Genomic DNA, 20,432 nt, shown 5'->3' on the forward strand with positions numbered 1-20,432 from the left:
ATTCCTCTATTTTCAGGAGAATATTCAACTGACATATTGATAAGTTTGCATACTTCAAAATTTTCATCAATGTTGATATGGGGGGTTTTAGCAGTAGTAAAAAGTAGTTTCTTAAAAATTAATAGAATCCAGAATATATGTAGGTTCAAAGATTTACTGTGTGGTGAGAATATACTTTAAAACTGTCTTCCCGTTAAAAGTGGGGGTGGGGTGTTTTTATTTTGAGTTCTATGTACAGGTCAACTTGATTAGTTTATAAGCAGAAAGGAATTATCTATTGGTAGTAGACTGTAGTAGTCCGCTGTAACTTGTTGCTTGAAAGTCCACTTGTCTCTCCCACCCAGTGTCTGGTTTTCTGTTTTGTTTTTTTTTTCCCCAAGTGCTCGGGTATCAGTTTTACCATTGATGGGACTTGCAACAAGAACCTTGCAGTTTGTTGTACTTGGGCTAAACTAAGAATCTGTCTGCTTCTTACACAGCTAAATTAGTTCTGTGTTATGAAATTAAATTATTAGAGATTTAATTGTTAGCTTTATATATTCTTGCTCAGCAAAACTCAATTATGGTATATTGAAATATGACTTTAAATTCTTTGCTTTCAGTAACTTTAATAAAACTATTGCAAAGAATTAAAAGAAATCTTTCAGTGTTTTGCTTCTTTATTCATTGAAATTCTTTTTGAATCAGGAATGTATTGGATTTTCTAGTTGAAGGCTGTATTTATCTGGAAATGCAGAATACTCTCCCAGCTTTAGACTTCATCATTTATCATCAGCAACGGATAGTCTGGGGGACCGAATCAAGTAACTTAAAGCTTTTTAAGGGAGAATGAAATGCTTTAGTAACAAATCTTGCCTTTTGTGAAAACAAGAATGAATATGCAGTGTATCATTGACGAATCTCCAGTTCATTTTTAAGTTATCACAGGCTCAGATTCTGCACGAAGTTTGGTCTTGTTTGGCTCCACTGTGCTGTAACCACCCCTGTTAGTTTGTCAGTAGTTTTGGAAATGTCCTTCTGGGACACTACGATCTTTTCTCAAGGTTTTGTATATCTGCATTATCTTCTTTATTTATTTCATTGACTGCCTTGTTGAATTGTGTAGGAACACAAAACTTCCATCTGTTTTGACTTTTCTTACACTTCAGCTGTTACTGCTGTCTTACAGATGAAGTGTTTTGGCTGGGAGAGGAGAGTTGTTTTAGGAATGGGGGTTGAAATAGGTACTTTTCCATCATGTTTTTTGTCTTATGTGAATCTTTTTGCTTTTTTTTTTTTTTTTAATTGCAGAGGCTGTCTATTCTATGGTCCACCAGGGACTGGAAAGACATTGGTTGCTCGTGCACTTGCTAATGAATGTAGCCAAGGTGACAGGAGAATAGCCTTTTTTATGAGAAAAGGTGCTGACTGCCTGAGTAAATGGGTAGGGGAATCTGAACGACAACTTCGTTTATTATTTGATCAGGTACGTTTGAAATGTGCCATGTGTTCTGTCCAAGTTGTAACTGTAATTTTCTGTAGTGAATATTTTTAAGAACTCCTCACTCTTTTTTTTGTGTTTTGTCAGTTCCTTCCACTGAAATAGGATTGTCAGTGTTTCCTTTTTCAGTGGGTTTTTTTCAGGGGATTGGAATCTTGAGGTCTATTGGGAAAGATCAATAAAACAAACATGAAAACCTCGCAAACCAAACCCCTGCCACCTACCTCAAAAAAACCCCCCAAAAACCCCACACCAAAAACAACAACAAAAAACCCACAAAAAAGGTTTCAAGAGGCAAGAGATGGTGGCTTTAGATCAGAGAGAAACAGATGCAGGCTGAAAGGATGGTCATTTAAATTCATAACAGAAGCTTGCTTCCAGAACCTGTAATTGAATTAAGCCCCGGCTCTGTTCTTGGTGGTTGCCAAATAGCTGTAAAAACTACTGGTATGATTTGTTTCCTGTCACCCAGTCTCAGTGCATTGACATAGGCTGCTGTTACTCATGCCATTTACTCCATTAGCTCAATTAGTAGAGATCCCTGATGGTAGTCTGAAAAATCTAGTTCCCAGTGACTTTCCAACCATAACTTTTTTCATGCATTTTCTCTTTAAAATAGTGCTGCTTTACTTACGTCAATATTCCTGTGCTTTCATTCTAGGCCTACCAGATGCGACCTTCAATTATTTTCTTTGATGAGATAGATGGTCTTGCTCCTGTGCGGTCCAGTAAACAAGACCAAATTCATAGGTAGTACATTTTTGTATCTATATAGCAGCTGCTTGATCTTTGTGAGATGACCACCACCTATTTAACTTTGTGACACATTAAGTTATCCTGAAAACTAGTAATTCAGTGCTGCTGAATTTCAGATGACTTTTTAAAAATAATTGAAAACAATTCACTAAGCTTGATATCGGCACAAGGCCTGTGTTACCTTATCTATTTTTTTTATATCTTAAAATGAGTCTTTTACTAATCACCATCTCATCAATAAAAGCTTGTCCTTTTTGAGTGATCATTGGAGAAGGTCATGTAGAATGTAGCAAAATTTACTAAACCAGTGAATGAAAATTATATTTTTCTGTTAGCTCTATTGTATCAACACTTCTGGCACTTATGGATGGCTTAGACAGCAGAGGAGAGATTGTAGTAATCGGAGCCACCAACAGACTGGATTCTATAGATCCTGCTTTACGAAGGCCCGGACGCTTTGATCGAGAGTTCCGCTTCAGCTTGCCAAATAAAGAGGTCAGAACTTAAAACTCAGTCTTAATGCTAATGTGGAAAGTCCCTCTTTATAACAAAACCATGTAACAATGCAGTATTACGGAGCAGTTGAAGGCAAAATCAGTATTGTACAACCTGGACAAAAGAGGGATATCTGGAGAGACTGCGTTGTACTGTGGAGGGCAGATCTGGTACTGAATAGATAAGATTAAGATGATTTCAACAAGTAGGTAGTTCTGTAATTAGTTTTGGTTTCACTGTCACCAGCCAAAAAAATGGGATGCTGCTAGTTACTGAAATGTTTAAGTAAGAATGAATGTCTGAATTAGCTATAAATTACTATCTTATCTTGAAAATGAAAGAAATGGTGTGCACACAAGAATTCCTTTTTGCTAACAAAAACTCGAGGCTGGTGCTGGAGCAAATTAAAATTTTTCATTCCCAAAGAGGTTCATGTTTGCCTACTTACTTAATGCACTTAGGCACTTTCACCCTGAAGTGCTCTTGCTCTCAGTTCTTGGTTTATAAATGGATAGCAGATGTACCTGTGCTGGATTGTTCCCAGGCTGGGTATCCTGGGAGATACCTATAAGTATTTTGGGATCTGATATTCTTACTGGTGCTTATTAAGAAGAAGTTGGAAAAAGGTGTGAAGTACACTGTGCAGGTGCAGGGCTTGGGAAGCTTCTAGTTCAATGGTGATAACTAAGCAAAGAAAAAATAGGTGTGTAGCAACCAAAAAATATGAGGGGAGAGAAGATAGTGTGCAAAACTGGAAGCCTGGTTTTGTGTTTTTTCTCTGGCTCACTGACAACTTTTTTTTTTATTAGCACTTTGTGGAAAAAGGATAAAGTGCTTACTGGATTGAAGACTAGTAAAAGTGCACTGAACAGTGTATTTAACACAAACATTTTTTCCAGTTTTTATCTGCTTTCAGGAACAGGAGATGAAGTGCCATGAAACACCTGTAATACATGATTCCCTACTGTGGAAGAATTCTAGAAATCTGCCATAATTTAATATGTGTACCAGGAAATACTTAATTGAAAGTCTTGCTAAGATCAGAGATGAAGATAGGCAGTGTTTGACGTTTTCTGGATCAGTGACAGTAGTTTGAGTCATTATTATTGTTGGTTTTTGTAGTAATAATAGCAATTTGAAACATAGTGCTAGGACTGTTTTCCTTGAAGGAACTGGCAGAAAAACAAATTTGATGAACTAATGAGACTGTCACCATGAAATTTTGGTAAATTTGTGAGGATTTTCTTTGATGAAAAAAAATTTTTGCAGATAAGTTGTGGGTTTTTTTTTCCTCAGGATCATTTAGTCTCATACTTGTGAAAACTCAGTTTTTATGGAAGCTATAAATGCCATTTATTTCACTGCAGGCCCCCAGAAATCATTTAATGTAACAAATTGAGCATTATTAAATTTCCTGCTTGAAAAAGCACAAAGCATATTAACTGAATTTGAAAATATCTAAAAGTTTAGCAGATAAGAAATGTATTTGTATTAATGTGAGGGGTTGGGGGGGGGGGTTGGCGAGAAAACTTAGGACAAACTAAAATACAACCATTTTGTTTCCAGGCTAGAAAAGAGATTTTCAAGATTCACACACAAGACTGGACCCCTAAGCCATTAGACACGTTTCTTGAAGAGCTAGCTGAAAAATGCATTGGTAAGTTTGAAAACAGTGAGTTTCTGCATGTGACTGAGTCCTAAGGAATCTGAGCTTGTACCAGGCAGTACCCAAGCTCTTGTGCCTTGCTGCAGAGTGAGGCAGTGAGGCAGCTGGCATGCCTTAGAAGCAAAGAAAGTTAGATGCTTCTTTTCTTTTAATTTTCTTTCTCTTTCTCGGAACACTGAATGGGTTTTGGGCATCTTCCTCAGGGGCAAAGTTTTGATTAGGAGGCTGCTTCATAAGTGCAGGATATCAGGCTGCCAACTTCTCCACAGTGCAGTAAGTCTTTGAATTCTCTCTTAACCTGTTAATTTTTGTCTGCATACAAAGTCTTTCAGTGTTGCACTTTGGAAACCTTGGCCTTGACTTCTGTGTTGCCTGAGGCTGATGTAACATTTGATTCTTGTTTTGTTCATTAGGATACTGTGGTGCTGATATTAAATCCTTATGTGCTGAAGCTGCCCTTTGTGCTTTGCGCCGCCGCTATCCTCAGATATACAAAAGCAGCGAGAAACTGCAGTTAGACATTGCTTCTATTAAAATAACAGCAAAGGATTTTGTCATGGCTATGCAGAAGACTGTTCCATCTTCACAAAGGACTGTGGCTTCACCTGGGCGAGCGCTATCATCTATTTCAAAACCACTGCTTGAAAACACACTAGCAAGAATTTTACGAGCCTTACAGAGAGTATTTCCCCACACAGAGCTTGCACTAAATAACGACCAACAGCAAGGTATAACGGTAACATCCACTTCTTTAAAATTCTGCCAAAGGAAAAACTTGATTTGTGCAGTCAACATACACAAACTTCTCAGTCGGAATGAAGTAGAATTTTATAATATGCACGTGCACAGTGCTGGATGGGAGCTGTGAATGACTTTCAATACGCAGTAGAGAACTATGTGTCCTCTACTAGGGCACCCTGTTTCTGTTTTCAGTAGCTAACATCATATTTGTCATTTGTAGAGATGGATCTAAAATTTAACGTATGAGGCACCACCTCTTTCAAAAGAAATGTTTAAATGGGGGGAGTAGGGCATTTTTACATGAATGCTTCTAACTCCTGTCTGAAGAATGTCAGGACCACAGTACACATATAAGGGGTTTAAGCTAAATACTGTTTGAGCTATCATGATTTTTAACCATAGCCTCTTAATTTAATTGTTTTTGGATCACACTGTGTAAGATCAGAATGTTTTAGTAGTGTGTACTTTGGGGCTTGGCTTGCATAGCATGTGTGAGCTTACTCCCCTGACTGCATCAGCCCTGATCAGGTTTAGTCTGTCAGTTGGTGAGAGCAAATAAATTGATAAACTCACTCCACTCCTGATTAATGGAGATCTGTGGATAGTTAGTTATTATGCTAATCCTTGGAGAATATCCTACCAGTATTACTCCCATTAGAGCTGGTAGATCATTTGTATTGGTACAACAGAGGCAGAAACCCACCAATAAAATAAAAGCAGAGAGGCCAGGAGATTGGTAATAGAAGATGTGTTGGTCTGTATATTCTCACTCACTAGTCCTAGACAAATGGAAGTCTGTGGCCATCACATTCACTTAATTTCCCCACATTCAGTGGGGGAACCTGCTCCATAAAGAAGTGGCCTTGTTGGGTTTTTCAGGTGTCTAGGAACTATGGAAGTTGTTCCTAATCATCTTTATTCTAAGGAAAAAACTTCCAGGTTTTCACCAACAGAGAGAAAATACCTTATGCAAATCCTGGGATGTAGGACAGCTTTGTAGAGACTTGTGCAATCTTCTTAGGTCTGTGGTAGAATGAACTCTTCAGAAAATAGCATTCAGTGCGTGCCCTCAAATGAAGTAATACAAGATAAGTGGTTGATTTCGAAGCTGTATTAATGCGAGAGTGAGAGAAGGACTATGCGGGAAAGTTAACAAACTTCTCTTATCTTTCAGATAGTTTAAATCATATTATAAGAAATGATGCAGTTGACAGTGATGAGGAGTCACCATCAATCTTTGAAGATAAGCCAACACATAAAATGCCGTGTAAACAAAGGGAGAAATTTCTCAATTTTAGCAGGTAAATGTTTGTCCCCTCTATGTTTACATTTTTAAGATGGCTGGGGCTGTAAACAGTTTTGGCGTAAGGGATGGTGGATGGAGGAGTAAAGTGTGTGTGTGATGATCAATATTTGCAAGGAGTAAGTGTGAAGATCCAGCTAGGTACTAATGTTCTAATGGAATATATATCCGTAACCTATCAAACAGAATGGCCCAGGCCTCTTTCCCAAGTCAAAGTGGTCCACAGACTATTAGAATGTGTTGATTTAATCCATGGTATTCCTTGAAAGACTCAAGACCAAAGAAATGTGCTGTCTGTCCCTTTAATAAAAATACCTGTATGGATTTGTGTAGCCATCTTTTGCCCTTTTACCTTCCATTAAGCCAGTAGCAAATTATGTAGCAGAAACAAAACTGAGAAATGGTTCATTAAAACACTGTAAGAAAAACTTAAACAATGTCTGCATTTTGTTCCTGTAACCTACTAAGTTTATGATTATCTTTTGACATTTTAATGAGGAAGTCATATAAGCTGATATATAAAGTCAAAAAAAATAGATTATTGTTGTCACTGTTGGGTCAGTTATTTTTCTCAATTTCTATTGCTGTGCTGTCCAGAAAATCTTCTGACCTGCTGAGCTTGCTTAGGTCTCTAAGATCTTTGACTTCAGCTGGTAAAGGTACAACAGTATTGTGGTGGAAAAAATAAATGGTCTTCACAAATGTGTTTTGTGCTAGTAAAGCAAGATTACTAGGAAATTAACAAGCAATTCAAAGATGAAACAATTAGAATGACTGAATAAAATAAATATAGATCTTGCATGTATTTAGTGTACAGCTGTAGCTTAACAACCCAATTATGTACTACTTCAGATAGAGCTAATGTATTTCAGTGCCCACATTAATTTTTTTCTAGAAGTGTTGTTCTGTTCCTTCCTTCCCACCATCTCCAGTAACTATGGCCAAATTTCAGCTAAACTTGACAGACGTAGAGATCTCACGGTTACTTTAAACTCAAGACTTACTGAATATCGGTGTGTACGGGTGGTAAAGAGATCCAGATTGGTGTGTGCTGAGAGAGATTTGTTGTTCTCCCCCATGACAGGTTACTGACCAGTTGTCATGTGTATTAGGCTGGACAGTCCCCCGTGGGACTAAAAGCTCTTACTTAACGCAGCCAAAGGAATAGCAGACATGCTGGGGATTGGCAGGATTTCTTAGGGGAGGTATGGTACAAGTCTGTAAGAAAATGGGCTTTGATAGTCTTCGTGATCACAGACCAGCTTATTATTTGCTGGAATATGGAGAGTATTTTAAAAAAAAGTGTATAGGAAAAAAACTTGAACATCTGTGTGCCTATTCATCACTTCATTTTTAAACTTGTTTTCTTCTTACTGTTCTAGAAATGATTATTACCAGCCAACATCTTGCAGACCACGGTTCTTACTAGTTGGAGAGCCAGGATATGGGCAAGCTTCTCATTTGGCACCTGCAGTAATACATGCCTTGGAAAAGTTTCCAGTTTATACACTAGATGTATCAGTTTTGTTTGTTAGCGTCACATCACCAGAAGAAACATGTGCACAGGTATCTTTTTCCTCTTTAATCTCACAGGATTCATGAACTGTATATGAACTAGTAAAGTAAGCAAAATTCATTGCTAATGGAGTTGGTCTGGTTTGAATGTGCTGTTATGTTTACTTCTGTCTGAAAATCCACTGTTCTTCTAGATCGAATGATACCAAATAAGGATGTTGTACATGGCCATATTTTCCATTCCAAATTAAAGAATGAGGATGTTGCTAGCAGCTTGGGAAGCTGGGAGGTGCTACTAATAAACCCCTCTTTATGGCAAGAAATCCTGCCAGTCTCGGTGGGATCTGGAAGGTTGTTGTCATTGCTGTTTAAGACTCTGTGCTCCCAGTAGATGGCTCTGCATCAGCCTGACTGCGTGTCATGCACTTTTTGTAGCCGCCTTTTTTATTGTATTTGGAAGGCAATCAAGGTTTTGGGGAAAAGAAGTGTTTGGGTTTTTATATATACGTATGCAGCTTCCGCTGCTGCAGTATATGCAGTAAAAGCATTAAAATTTGTGGAACACTTACGTTTTTACACTGATGTGGTTTTCTTTACCAGGAAAATGAAATATAAGCAGATTTAGTGCTGTTTTCTGTTTTATTTTTAGGCAGGAAATCCATTTCATAGTTTTGCATCACTCTATTAAAATATTTTGACCTTTAGCAGCAGCATTTGAGAGCTGTACAAGTAAGGACAGACACATTACCTGACCTGGATACTCATTTGTCACATAAGATGAACAATTCCTTATTTGTTATGTGATGATTGCGTCTGTGGTCATATAATTACCATGTCTAGTCCGTGCCCGGATATACCACGTGCGCTTCCCATCTTGTGACGGGAACTCCCTGAATATTGATAATCTGAAAGGGTGCACGGAGAAATTTGTCATGTGAAAGGACTGTTGCCACTTTCCTCATGCAGTAGATGCATGTCCTCTTCTGTGACTGAGGTACCATTTGTAGGCAATGGCTTGAGGTCTTCCAAAGCACATAATCTGGTCTGATGGATCCTTTGGTAAGGAGAGGCTGTGAGTGAATCAGCTGTTCAGGCAGACTGAAGACTGGTCACCTCTTTTAAAATGTATTTGAAATCATGAATTGTCACCAGGCTTTCTTCTCACATAGGTCTTTGTTCAGACTGTGCTCCAGACCGACTTGGCTATGTGCCTGCTGTGGATTGAAAAAGGCGTAGTCGCAGTCATGTAGCGATTTATCCAGACTAACACATATTGCTGAATTCTTTTTTCAGGCACACCACTACACCAGCTGAATTGAGAGGCTCTTTAGCAGTTATCTTCCACCTAAGTAGTTTTTAAATCAGGCAGAGATTCAGGTCTGTTTCTGTCTGCTTAGCAATGTCTACATTTGAGTCAAAGTGAAATTTTTACCTTATTGTTAAGGAGTTGTTCCTTTGTTGGTTTGTTTTGATGTTTTGGCTTCATATACTCCTATTTTGTAACATAGTTTGACTGATAAGTAGTTATTTATTAGCCTGTTCTACATGGTTTAGTTTTCTTATCCAAGCTTTCATTTTACCAGTTGATGCGAGAAGCTCAAAGAACAGCACCAAGTATAATTTATATCCCACATATCCATTTGTGGTGGGAGGCTGTTGGAGCTACATTGAAAGCTACTTTTACAACACTACTGCAGAACATTCCAACATTTGCTCCAGTTTTGCTGCTTGCAACATCTGATGTGTGTCATGCAGATCTCCCACAAGAGGTATTTCTGTCGATACTTTTCTTACTCTTTTATTCAATTTCTTGTTAATTTATAAATCCTTTAAGTATTGTGAGTGCACTCTTAAGCAAATTCATACTGTTACTACTCAGGCACCCTAACCAGGTCTTTCAACATTTTCTTAGACAAAACAATTCTGAAAGCATTTGTCTAAAGTGTTTTCTGAGTAAAGTGATTGACCCAACGTTTTCCCCCATTTCACACACTCATGCTTATTCGGCAGATGTATGAATTTACTTCAGACAGTAATTCCAGTGACTTCAATATGGTTAGGTGTGTACTTAGTGATGAATATTACAGTGCTTGAAATGTAAATGGGAAAAAGATATTTTTACTGCAAAGTGAAAGATACTTTTACTGAAAAAGTATGGTGGTCACACTGTTAACGATGGATTTCATTTCAAATTTAAATTCTTTCATAAAAATTTCAGTTTCTTTCTTCATCTATGTGAAGGCTTTACAAATTAGAAAGCTAAGTTCCAACTCCTGTTTAAGTAACTTGGAAATCAATCTTTAGTTGTATTCTGTAACAAAATTCAGTAAGAGTACATGCTTAGCTTTCTAGACATCTGAGGGTGTGCATAAGGAAGGTGATCAAAATGTGAATATGCTGCTCTGATTATTTTGTCTCAGTTGCTGGGGGAGAGAGCGGGACTTACCCAGATGTGTTTATCATCAAATGCTTTGAAAGGGCTTGACTTTCTAGAGAAGCTTTTACACTGGTAATAAATTCATTCTAAAATAAGTATTGATATTCCTTCCATACTTGTGGTAGTAGAGATTGAAAAATGGAGTAAAACTTGGAAGTATGCAACTTCAGACACCTCCTTTAAATTAATTAAAAAAAAAAAAAAACAAAACACCAACAACAAAAAACCCACCTTGCCAAAAAGCCCACACTTGTCTGCTGAACCTTTCCTGTGTCCTCTGTAGCTTCCATAAAGATTCAAACTAAAGGACAGCAAGGCAGGTAAATACAAAATAAGCAGTCTTTGAGGTGGTGAATATCACCACTTTATCAGTTTATCATGCGGTCCCTTCACTGAGCTTTAACGCTAGAGGTATTCCTTAAAGACGACACTTTAATTTGCCATGCTAATCTATGACAATCCAGCCTTTCAAGGCCAAGAAGATAACTTTTCACAGTTTGTCTTATCCAGATGCTTACTCAGTTTAATTTAGAAAGGTACTCATCTTTTTAGAATAAAATATGAATTTGTGTGGCCTTATATCTGAAACATCTTTTTTCCTTGTGCTTTAGATAAAAGAATTGTTTATTAATGATTATGAAGAAGTTTTCAAAATCCGGTTGCCTACGAAGGAAGAAAGAAGAATGTTTTTTGAAGACTTAATTGTAAATCAAGCTGCTAAACCTCCTGCATCAAAAAACAATGCTGGTGAGGATAGTCTACATATAATCTATATAAAACTTTGCTAACTGTAAGTTAATAGCTATACAGTATTTGCTTTGATGGTAATTTTCTATCAATAATTTTTCATATGCTTGTATTTGAGTACCATAGATTGACTAAAAGTTTCTGATTAATTTAAGCTTGGCAGACATTGGAAGTACTGCCTGTAGCACCACCGCCTAAGCCTCGACAGCTGACAGAGGAAGAAATAAGACAGCTGGAGGAGCAGGAGGAGGATACGTTGCGCGAACTTAGGATTTTCTTAAGGGACGTAACTCATAGACTTGCTGTTGACAGACGTTTCAGAGCATTTACAAAGCCTGTTGACCCAGAGGAGGTAAATTATTGTTGATCTGTAATACCATTTTATCTCTGTGCATTCATAATTTCTCTGTGTATTTCTCAGTGTTTGTGTGCTCTTTATAGGAAGGTTTATCTTTGTTTACCTTTGTACTACTCTGGTTTTTCAAGAAGCAGGAATTGAATTTTGCTTTTACTTTTGCTGACTCCTTCGGGCTCTCAGATGTCTGTTATTTGAGTATTCACTGAAAGCCTCAGGTTCCTTCTGGAACATCTTTAGAACTTCAGAGTATTTCAGTTGGAAGGGACCTACAGCGATCATCTAGTCCAACTGCCAGTTAGACCAAATGCCAACACAGTTTGCTCATGAAAAGGCTTTGACGTGTAGGCATGTTACAAAACTGAAAAGCACAGAGATCTATTTCTTTATAATTATAAACAGTATCTGTAGGACTGTTTTAATAAAGCCTAAAGCTCTTTAATTGACTGTCAGTAGTTTCTGTGAGGAGTAGAAGCAGCAGTTTTTAAAATAAATGTTAAGATTCTATTCTCTGTTTCATCTGGGGCTCCTGAGTATAAGATTAATCATAAGGGCTGTGTGGTTTCTTCCTCCTCCCATACACTTATGTCTCTTTTTTTCCACTTAATTTATTGAATAAGTCTAAGCTAGGGGCATATACTTCAAAGTCAGCTGTAGTTTTAATATAGCTCTGCATTTCAGCAGAGTTGTGTTCCCCTAAGCATCCACCAACTTGTCTTTCCCTTTACTTCTAGTTTATGAGATGTGAATAATCTAAACATACATAGATGTCCTTATCTGAACTAGTTATTAGGCTCCTTTTGTGGTCCAAGTAAAGAGATTGGCACCTCTGGGTCCAGTTATCTCATTCTAAAGCAGATGCCTAGGACAGATACTTCAAAGGTGAAATTCTGTAGCCTTTTTCTTGCCACTAACAACAAAGAGAATCTTGGGTGAGTTTACCAAGGAAGGTTTCTTTGCTGTGATTTTCTGGAGTGAAGTGAAATGCATCCCACTCTGTGTGTCTGTTCCCTTCTCTGCCCCACACATGCTTCTGACCTCCCTGCTTCTTTTTTTTTTCCCCTCTTCTGGTCTGTCTCTTCAAAGCCAGTTGAAATAGCCTTTCTATTTTCAAGAAAATAAATGGTTATTTTCCGCACCTCTGGATGTGTCGTAAATATTTGGGGTTTTTAAGAAGTCCTTTATTAAAATAATTAATTTTGGTAGATACTGTGTTAAATCTCTGTGCACGTATATTTCATTTGTAGGTACCCGATTATGATGCAGTGATTAAACAGCCCATGGACCTTTCGGCGGTTCTTTCTAAGATTGACTTGCACCAGTACCTAACTGCAGGAGATTTTCTAAAAGACATCGATCTAATTTGTAGCAATGCTTTAGAGTACAACCCAGATAAAGATCCTGGAGGTGAGGATGTGTTTTTATCCCTAATTTGGAAAAATTTCAAATGTATAAATTGATAAATGTTGTCTGTGGACAGTAGACTTGAGACTAGATCATTTTAAACATCCACAGAGAGCATTTGCCAGGTTGTAAATGTAGCATTAAGCTACTGGGGCATGAAATTGTGATAGAAGTGTTGATCAGCAGTAACTAGTGCTTTTGCTTTAATAATTAACTTTTATGTTGTTATGCTGAAAATATGCTGAGATAACCTTTCAGAACCTACCAATGAAGACAGCAAAGTCTTTTGAAGTAATCAAAAAAAAAGCATTTCATTGGCTGGTAGAAAATACTCAGTTCTGACTGTAAAATTTCAGATCGCCTCATTAGGCACAGAGCTTGTACTTTGAGAGATACTGCATATGCCATAGTGAGGGAAGAAATGGATGAAGACTTTGAACAACGCTGTGAAGAAATCCAAGAATCTCGTAAGAAAAGAGGTATGTTTTTTGACGCTAAGGATTTTGTCTCAGTATTTGTAACCAACAATGCAAGACACAATTCTTTGCTATTTGTTCTTTATTGCAAGGCTGTAGCTCTTCAAAGTATGCTCCATCTTACTACCATGTAATGCCAAAGCAGAACTGTGTTCCTGGGTCTAAGAAAGCCGATCCAAAGTGTAATGAAAAACTGAAGATGCCACCAGCGCCTGTAGATTCCAGTACACCCCGCTCTAACGGCAAGTTGCATTTTATTCAGACTTTCTTGGAGAAGGTGCTAAAGTCACTGATACCCTCTGTTCTTGTGACATAACAGGTCATAACATATGTCTTGTGACATAACAGCTCTTCATGCCAGAGGCATCGCATTTTTTAATTTGCTTCCAAATGTGAGATGAATCCAGAAGTCAGTCATTCAATATGGTTATGAAGTTCAAGTACAGTGGTTGGTTTACGCTATAAGGCACTGGCCTTGATGACCCAACTGACATTTAACGGCTCCTAAATTGCTACCTCTTGGAAGTCAAAAATGTTGTATGTGGCAGTTTGTGAATACTCAACTAACTTTTTAGTTATATGAAACAGTATTTTTCCCTTTCCTGCCCTCAAATGCTGAAATCTATGTTACCTCTTACTGTGATTTCCAACTGAAGGGAGAAAGATGGAAAAAATAGGGGAGCACTAATAATAGGTATATAAAGGAAAGATCACTATTTCTTCACTTTTCCTGTGAGAGGAACATGAAAGAACAAAGGGACTTGCGTCTCTTTCAGTTAAAATGCATGACATGGCGTGAGCTTCCTGGTCTCACTGGCATGACTGGGAATTTTACCATTAACTTCACCCATATGGTTTGTGCCATACTCCATAAATAACACAAAGAATGGTGAGCTTTTCTGGAAGGCAAAAATGCGAGGTTTGTTTGAAACAAGATTAACTGAATCAGAAAGCATATGAGGTGTAAGTCTTCTACAGACAATTTTTTTCTCCAGTAAATACTCTCGTAAAATTGTCTCTTTAAGTCTGCCCAACATGTGTTTAGCTTTTGAAGCTTACAGCTTTATAAAACATTTGAAGAAGAGCTCCTCTCCAAATGCTTTTTTGTTGTTTACCTATATTAGTTCACGTAATAAGACAGTAAGCAACTTCACTTAATAACCCTGCTTTGCAGTAATACTTCCTATCTAAAGTAAGAATTTTCTGCTCATAAAACCTTGAAGCAGATGCTTTTGTGAATAAATTTCTATAGCTTTTTGAAATCTAATAGCAAACTGACATCACTTAACTTGCAACTCTTTCTCTAGACATGTCTAGAGAAGTAGGGAAACACACAACAGTACTTGAGCTCCTTTCATCACTTCCCTTGTAAGTCAAGTATGATAAGGATGCTGGATTTTGAAGGAAGAACTGTTTTGGTAATGTTTTGGATTACTTTTTCTGACATCTCTTTGCAGATATGTCAAAAAGAAAACGCAGAAAGAACAAGGGGTCTTCAAGTATTGCCACAAAGAGGAGGAATTTTCAGTTCAATAAAGAGAATAAAGTTCCAGAAGACCAAAATGAAGTAGGGAGTGATGAAGAGTCTCCAGACAAACATGTTTCTAACACAGATCGCGCTGAAGTCGAATCCTCACAGGATTCTTCTATGGAAGAAAACGAAAACATACTTCAAGAACGACGGAAAAATGGGAATGAAAATAAATCTGGGACAGAAAATGAGGGAGAGAGTATTTTCCTTCTGGCTTTATCTGCTTCTGAAAGCAGGTGTGTCATCCTTCCTGAACATTCAGACCAAAGAAAGGAGAGTGAAATGCCAGATTGCCAAATAGCAGGAAGTTCTGAAGATGGAGATTCAAATGGTAAGTGAGAAGTCAAACGGGTCATTTAGCTCCTTTTTTTCTTCCTGAGGACGATTACACTATTTATTAGGTTTTAGCCGCCTTTAATTCCATTCTGTTACTACTGTTGTATCTCTAAAATTAGCACAGTGTTTCTTGCATAATGATGCTGCCCCTCTAGTTGTGCTAGCCAAACTCATGGTTTTCTGCAGCTGCTATTTTTTTGCTTACAAAGTTTGTTTTTCAAATGGCACCTAATTGAGAAACAACTGTTGACTTTCTTTTATTGTGTAAGTATCTTCCCAGTAATGAGCCACGTAAGTTAAAAAGCTGTACTATGAGCAGTGTGGACCCAATCACATGCGGAATACAAGACTTACGTTCTAATGTTTGCAGTGTAAGATGTGTTTCCTAACTTAGTTGCTTTGCAGTTTTACCGTGCAGTGCCGTAATGGCAACGTGACTTTTTTTTTCCCTGTTTTTACCTTGCCTTTTTCTCTAGTGTTTTTTTTTATGGCTGAGTTTCTGATTTTTAGAGAGCAATGACTTTTGCCAGAAAGAAAGTAGAAGTCAAGCATTTCTCGGTGAGAAAATGGTAACAGGTCTGTCTCTGTCACTGCAGAGAGAGACTCTCTATTCCAGGTACAGGATACTTCACTGATACTGTGTTCTAGATAAACAGAAATCCTGACTTCAGAAATTTGTGTCATTCCAGATTCATGGGTACACCGTACGACTCGTGCAAGACGTTCTCGGGTAGAAGAGCAACAGGTGATATGTGTCGAGAAAGCAATGGAAATCCTCACACAGCCAGTTATTGTGGATTGCTATGAACTCAATGTAAGTCAGATTTTCAATGTTGTTAATACTAAAGTAGGACATTTTCTTGCTACATGTACAGTTGTAAATTAAGTCAGTTGTTAACTGATTTAAGTTGCCAATTAAAACAATTTATGGGAAGGATATATAGCTTGTGAAATAATGCAACCTGTAATGGACTATGACTCTTGTGTTTCCACATCTGATGTAGACTGCTGTTCTTGCTTTTGGTGAACTAAACTTTAAGAGACAGGGTTCTCTTCCCAATTTTTAATTTAAAAGGGTGTTAACCTGTTAACCTAAGGTTAAACCACAACAAAGGGCTTGCTGAATTTTAAAATAGCCCACTGACAACCTGCTAGTACTGTTGCTTATTAATGTCTTGACAGTTTTTATGATGGATATGGGGGGTGTTGTTTTTTGCATGTTTTCATTTTTTAGGAACCTGGAAAGAACCTTTATTTCTAGCAGTGATGACTTTAAACCTGAAGTTAGCAAGTTGACATAAAGCTCATCATGGATAAAATACTAATACCTACTTTTCTGAAATTCTTTCTAACACTGGATTTTGAATTTTGCATTCATATAGTTACAGTTACAAGGGTTTTCCAGTCCCTTGTAGAAGAGAAGCTGCTATCCTAGGCTATGGCTGGGGAAAGGGTTAAAAATGGGCCTAGCTGCAGGGGGTAAAAAATGATCCTTGCATGAATTGGACCTGATCTCTAGGGGATACTGCAGTGAGGAAGACTGGGAAGATTGCTAGGCTGGAGTCTTGGAGGTTGGCCAATGCAGAAGAGGGCTGCTGCTTACCTGCCATGATGAGAAAGGGAGTATTACATGGGTGTTTCCCTGTGTGGGGAGAATGTGACCAGATAAGAAACACCTTTGGTGAAGGGGCTTGTCAACACCGTTTCTGTCGCATTTTAAGCTGTGACCTAATTTGTAGAAGTGAAACTAACTTGAAATCTGGCTTCCTAAGGAAGCAGATTTCAGGGGATTTTGTTGTTCATGTCTGCCTGTGTATGTAGAGAAGCCACATAGGTTTTTCTTAGAGTCAGGGTGCTAATAGCACGTGCTCCGAAATTACTGCCCACTGGAGAAATGGTACAGTAGAGCCCTTATATATGTCTCATCTATAAGGACAGCTACAGTCATGAAACACGTCTTTTAGAAAACTTACTTTGTTAACATGGCTGCCATTGGAACTAGCTGCTTGTACCAGGGAGCCTCTTTGGAACTGCTGCAGTGAATAAGCTAGGTGAACCTCCAAAATGTAGCTGCTTCATTTTGGGGTTGGTGGTTTGTTTCGTTCATTTATTTGCTTAGTAAGGGGCCTATAACTTTATGAACATATAGAACAGCATGCAGTCATCTATGTGGCAGCAATCAGAAATAGTTCCAGACGGGATGTTGACCATACACCTTTGTCACATCCTACCTTTTCTGTTTGCAGCAGCTGAAAGCACGCTGCGTGTGTTTTATGTGTCTTGTCTGCATGTTGTGTAGAGTGAAGTTGAGGGGAATACTCAAATTTTGTGCTAGCTGATCTGAGGGAGGCAGGGTTTGACGACGGGCAGTTTTTACCTGTTGTTACCTGAGGTGGTAATATTTCCATTTGGTATGGCTGCTGTCTTAAGCTACATCTTCACAGCCTCACACAACACACAAATACTGAACAGCTGCAGCAGTGGAAGAAGGTGCTGCGTTGCTTTCCCAGAGATTATCACATTCACATCTTTGGTACTAGAAGCAACTGTGTGAGAGACTGGTAATCTGCTACAAGCAGAGTCTCTTTGCTATATCCACTCTTCAGTGTAAAGGCAGGAGCTAACTGACCAAACTCTGCTTCCCGATCTGCTTCAGACACTTGAGCAGTGTGTTCTGCCAGCAGAGTTGCGGGCACGGTACATGTTCAGCTAGTGGGTAAAGGTGAGCACCTAAGGATGCTTCTGTTTCCAGCTGGCACTGCTGTGCCGATAAGGTCTGTAGCCTCGCTTCCAAAGATCCATTTTACGGTGCCCTGCATTGCAGCAACAGTTTCTCTAATGAAATGCAACAGTGGCTTTGCTGTGGTAGCTACTCGATGGCAAAGTGGATTGTGTCATTCCCTGCAGTTCTGGAAGCAGTTGATTTGCAATTATGATAGTTGATGTGATAGATTGATTAGTAATAAAATATTGTCTGAAATTTAAGCCTTCTTTTTCTCTGAAGTATGAAAAATTAACTCATTTTCTCCAGTGAAATCTTGTGAGGTATTTAATCTGTTCTCTGAAGTGTCACTCATATTTTAACAAAATAAGCAAGTAGAATGTCACTTGTGTTGTATTATTATTGTTTAGCTTCTGAAGACATAAAGAGCCTATTCAAAGGATCTTGCGCTATTCTAAACTTGTAGTTTCCTTTTTTTTTCTTCAGGAACTGTTGCATTTTGTCACTGTGATAACTAAGAACTTCAATGTATTTCACCTGGAAAAACTATATGGTGTTCTTAGTCAGTGCATTTACCAACATCGGGAAGATTATGACAAAACCGAATTAGTGAAGGTAAGTATTTTTTTTGTCTTATAGCACTTTCTATCGCTGTTACGCATGTGTGTGTTATGCATATGTATGTCTGCACTCTGGACATCATGCTTATTTAGTATTACTCTTTACTGCTTAGTTGCCTGTGTTATAAGACACTTCATTTCAGTCTGGAAGACATTTATCCATATTGCAAAACCATTGTTGTATTTGGCATAATTGTTGGCAGTTTCAGCAGGAAAAGGCTTGAACTTGAAGACAATGGGTCCACCCACACAGCCCTCTCAAAGCAGTTATCCTCAGCCTGTGTCAATAGTCCTTCTCCAGAACCTTTTTAGGGGTGGGGGGCTATGGGAGGAGGGTGCTCTTCTCAGTCTATCGCTTCCTCTTTCTTCCCTTACAGGCAGTCAGACATGGTAATGCTTCATATTGTAGTCATTCCATTCTTGAAAAGAAATTAGGTATGAAACATAGCAAGAGATTGAGACTTTTCTCTAGTCTCTTTTTAACTAGCATGGCTCAAGCATCTTTAATTTGACATATGGGGAGATTTCTGCCTGTGCCAGTTTAATGCTAATGAGTCAAATTCTCTTATCTCTTCCTGTAAGAGAGGATTTCTGAGTTGGTGGAACTCAGCAGAAATCGCCAGAGGCACCCATGGTCCCAGTCAGGCACTCCCAGTATTGAGTGGATTTAGATAGGTTAGATATTGAGTCTTTAGATTCAAGATCCTTGAATCCATGTGTCTGAGATGCTTGTGCCTGAGAGTAGGTAAAATTCTTTATGCCTCTCAGCCTGCCTTAAAAAAGAGGAAGCCTCTTGTCTTTGGCCCTGGTCATCTCAATCTCTTCTTCCCACATCTGATAAAGACTTAGAACGGACACTCTGTTCTGATTGTGCAACAGTGAGGATTATTTGGATTCAGGGAAGCCATTCCTGAAAAATGTGCCCGTCTGTCATCTACTATAATGACGTGTTTTAGCATGAGAAGAAAGGATTTACGTTCTCTCAGGGCTTGTAAGCTTTTGTGACTTAACTTTTAATGCTTAAATTAAAAGGGACTTGATTTCTTTGTTTTCTACTTCTACCTTTACCTTTAACCAAAAAAGTATGTCCTATTCAGAGTGACTGTGCAAGTTGGTCAGGAGCAAGCTCTACTGTATGGAGAGATTGAATAATTACTTGTTAAAAGTCTGAGTGCAGAAAATAACATTTCCAGCTTTTATTGTGGCTTTTCAGGAACTGTCTCCTCTTCCTAATTGTTGAAACCACTGTTGATACAGGTCTCTTGATCAGATCTGTAAAGTCTCCCTAGCCTACTCTCTATTTTGGATGCATCCAAAGCTTATATGCATCCTTATGCATAAGGATGCATAAGCTAATGGGTATAGAAAGACATTGTGATGGTAGTAGCACATGTATTTGCTAAATATTACTAACAATCATATGTATGTACAGATTTGTTACACTTTCTATGAGGAAATAAACAGGGTTCTTAAGCTTTTATTCATGCTCACTGCTAGTTTGTCTTTTTTTCTTATTAGGAAATGAAGAAAGAAATTGCAGCCTTCAGTTGTGCTCAGTGATACTTGATTTCAGCATACTTGACTTCTACTCTGTAATGTTTTCTTTTCATTGCATGCTGTTATCTGTGCATAATTCAGTAAAGTTCACTTCTACATATATATTTATACATATATTAAGTATATCTTTAAGTATATTAAGGAAGTTCAAATAACATCCCTTAATTGATTTTATTTGATATTTTTGTTCTCTCTCTATATATAGATATATTTTTATGTGACATACTGCTGTGATTGCTTTTGGAGTGCTGCAGATCTGAACATCTCCCAGATAATGTCAGTACCTCTCTT

At 38.1% G+C, this 20,432-nt stretch overlaps 1 protein-coding gene across 1 annotated transcript in view; it reads left to right on the forward strand.

The window, feature by feature from the left end:
- The window catches only part of ATAD2 (ATPase family AAA domain containing 2), a gene marked incomplete at both ends in the record, with an annotated part of 37,035 nt that extends 16,891 nt beyond the window's left edge, over positions 1-20,144 (forward strand). Inside the window, 17 exons of the mRNA XM_082015064.1 lie at positions 1,291-1,465; positions 2,142-2,230; positions 2,572-2,731; positions 4,298-4,388; positions 4,811-5,125; positions 6,313-6,439; positions 7,824-8,007; positions 9,540-9,725; positions 11,005-11,140; positions 11,296-11,492; positions 12,743-12,902; positions 13,256-13,378; positions 13,468-13,617; positions 14,833-15,237; positions 15,932-16,056; positions 18,451-18,579; positions 20,103-20,144. Coding sequence (XP_081871190.1) covers positions 1,291-1,465; positions 2,142-2,230; positions 2,572-2,731; positions 4,298-4,388; positions 4,811-5,125; positions 6,313-6,439; positions 7,824-8,007; positions 9,540-9,725; positions 11,005-11,140; positions 11,296-11,492; positions 12,743-12,902; positions 13,256-13,378; positions 13,468-13,617; positions 14,833-15,237; positions 15,932-16,056; positions 18,451-18,579; positions 20,103-20,144 — 2,794 coding nt within the window. The remainder of the gene's footprint in view (positions 1-1,290; positions 1,466-2,141; positions 2,231-2,571; positions 2,732-4,297; positions 4,389-4,810; positions 5,126-6,312; positions 6,440-7,823; positions 8,008-9,539; positions 9,726-11,004; positions 11,141-11,295; positions 11,493-12,742; positions 12,903-13,255; positions 13,379-13,467; positions 13,618-14,832; positions 15,238-15,931; positions 16,057-18,450; positions 18,580-20,102) is intronic.
- Between the last annotated feature and the right edge of the window lie 288 nt (positions 20,145-20,432).

This window comes from Phaethon aethereus, assembly GCF_964289735.1.
Source record: "Phaethon aethereus genome assembly, chromosome: 2".
NCBI classification, from domain to species: Eukaryota; Metazoa; Chordata; class Aves; order Phaethontiformes; family Phaethontidae; genus Phaethon; species Phaethon aethereus.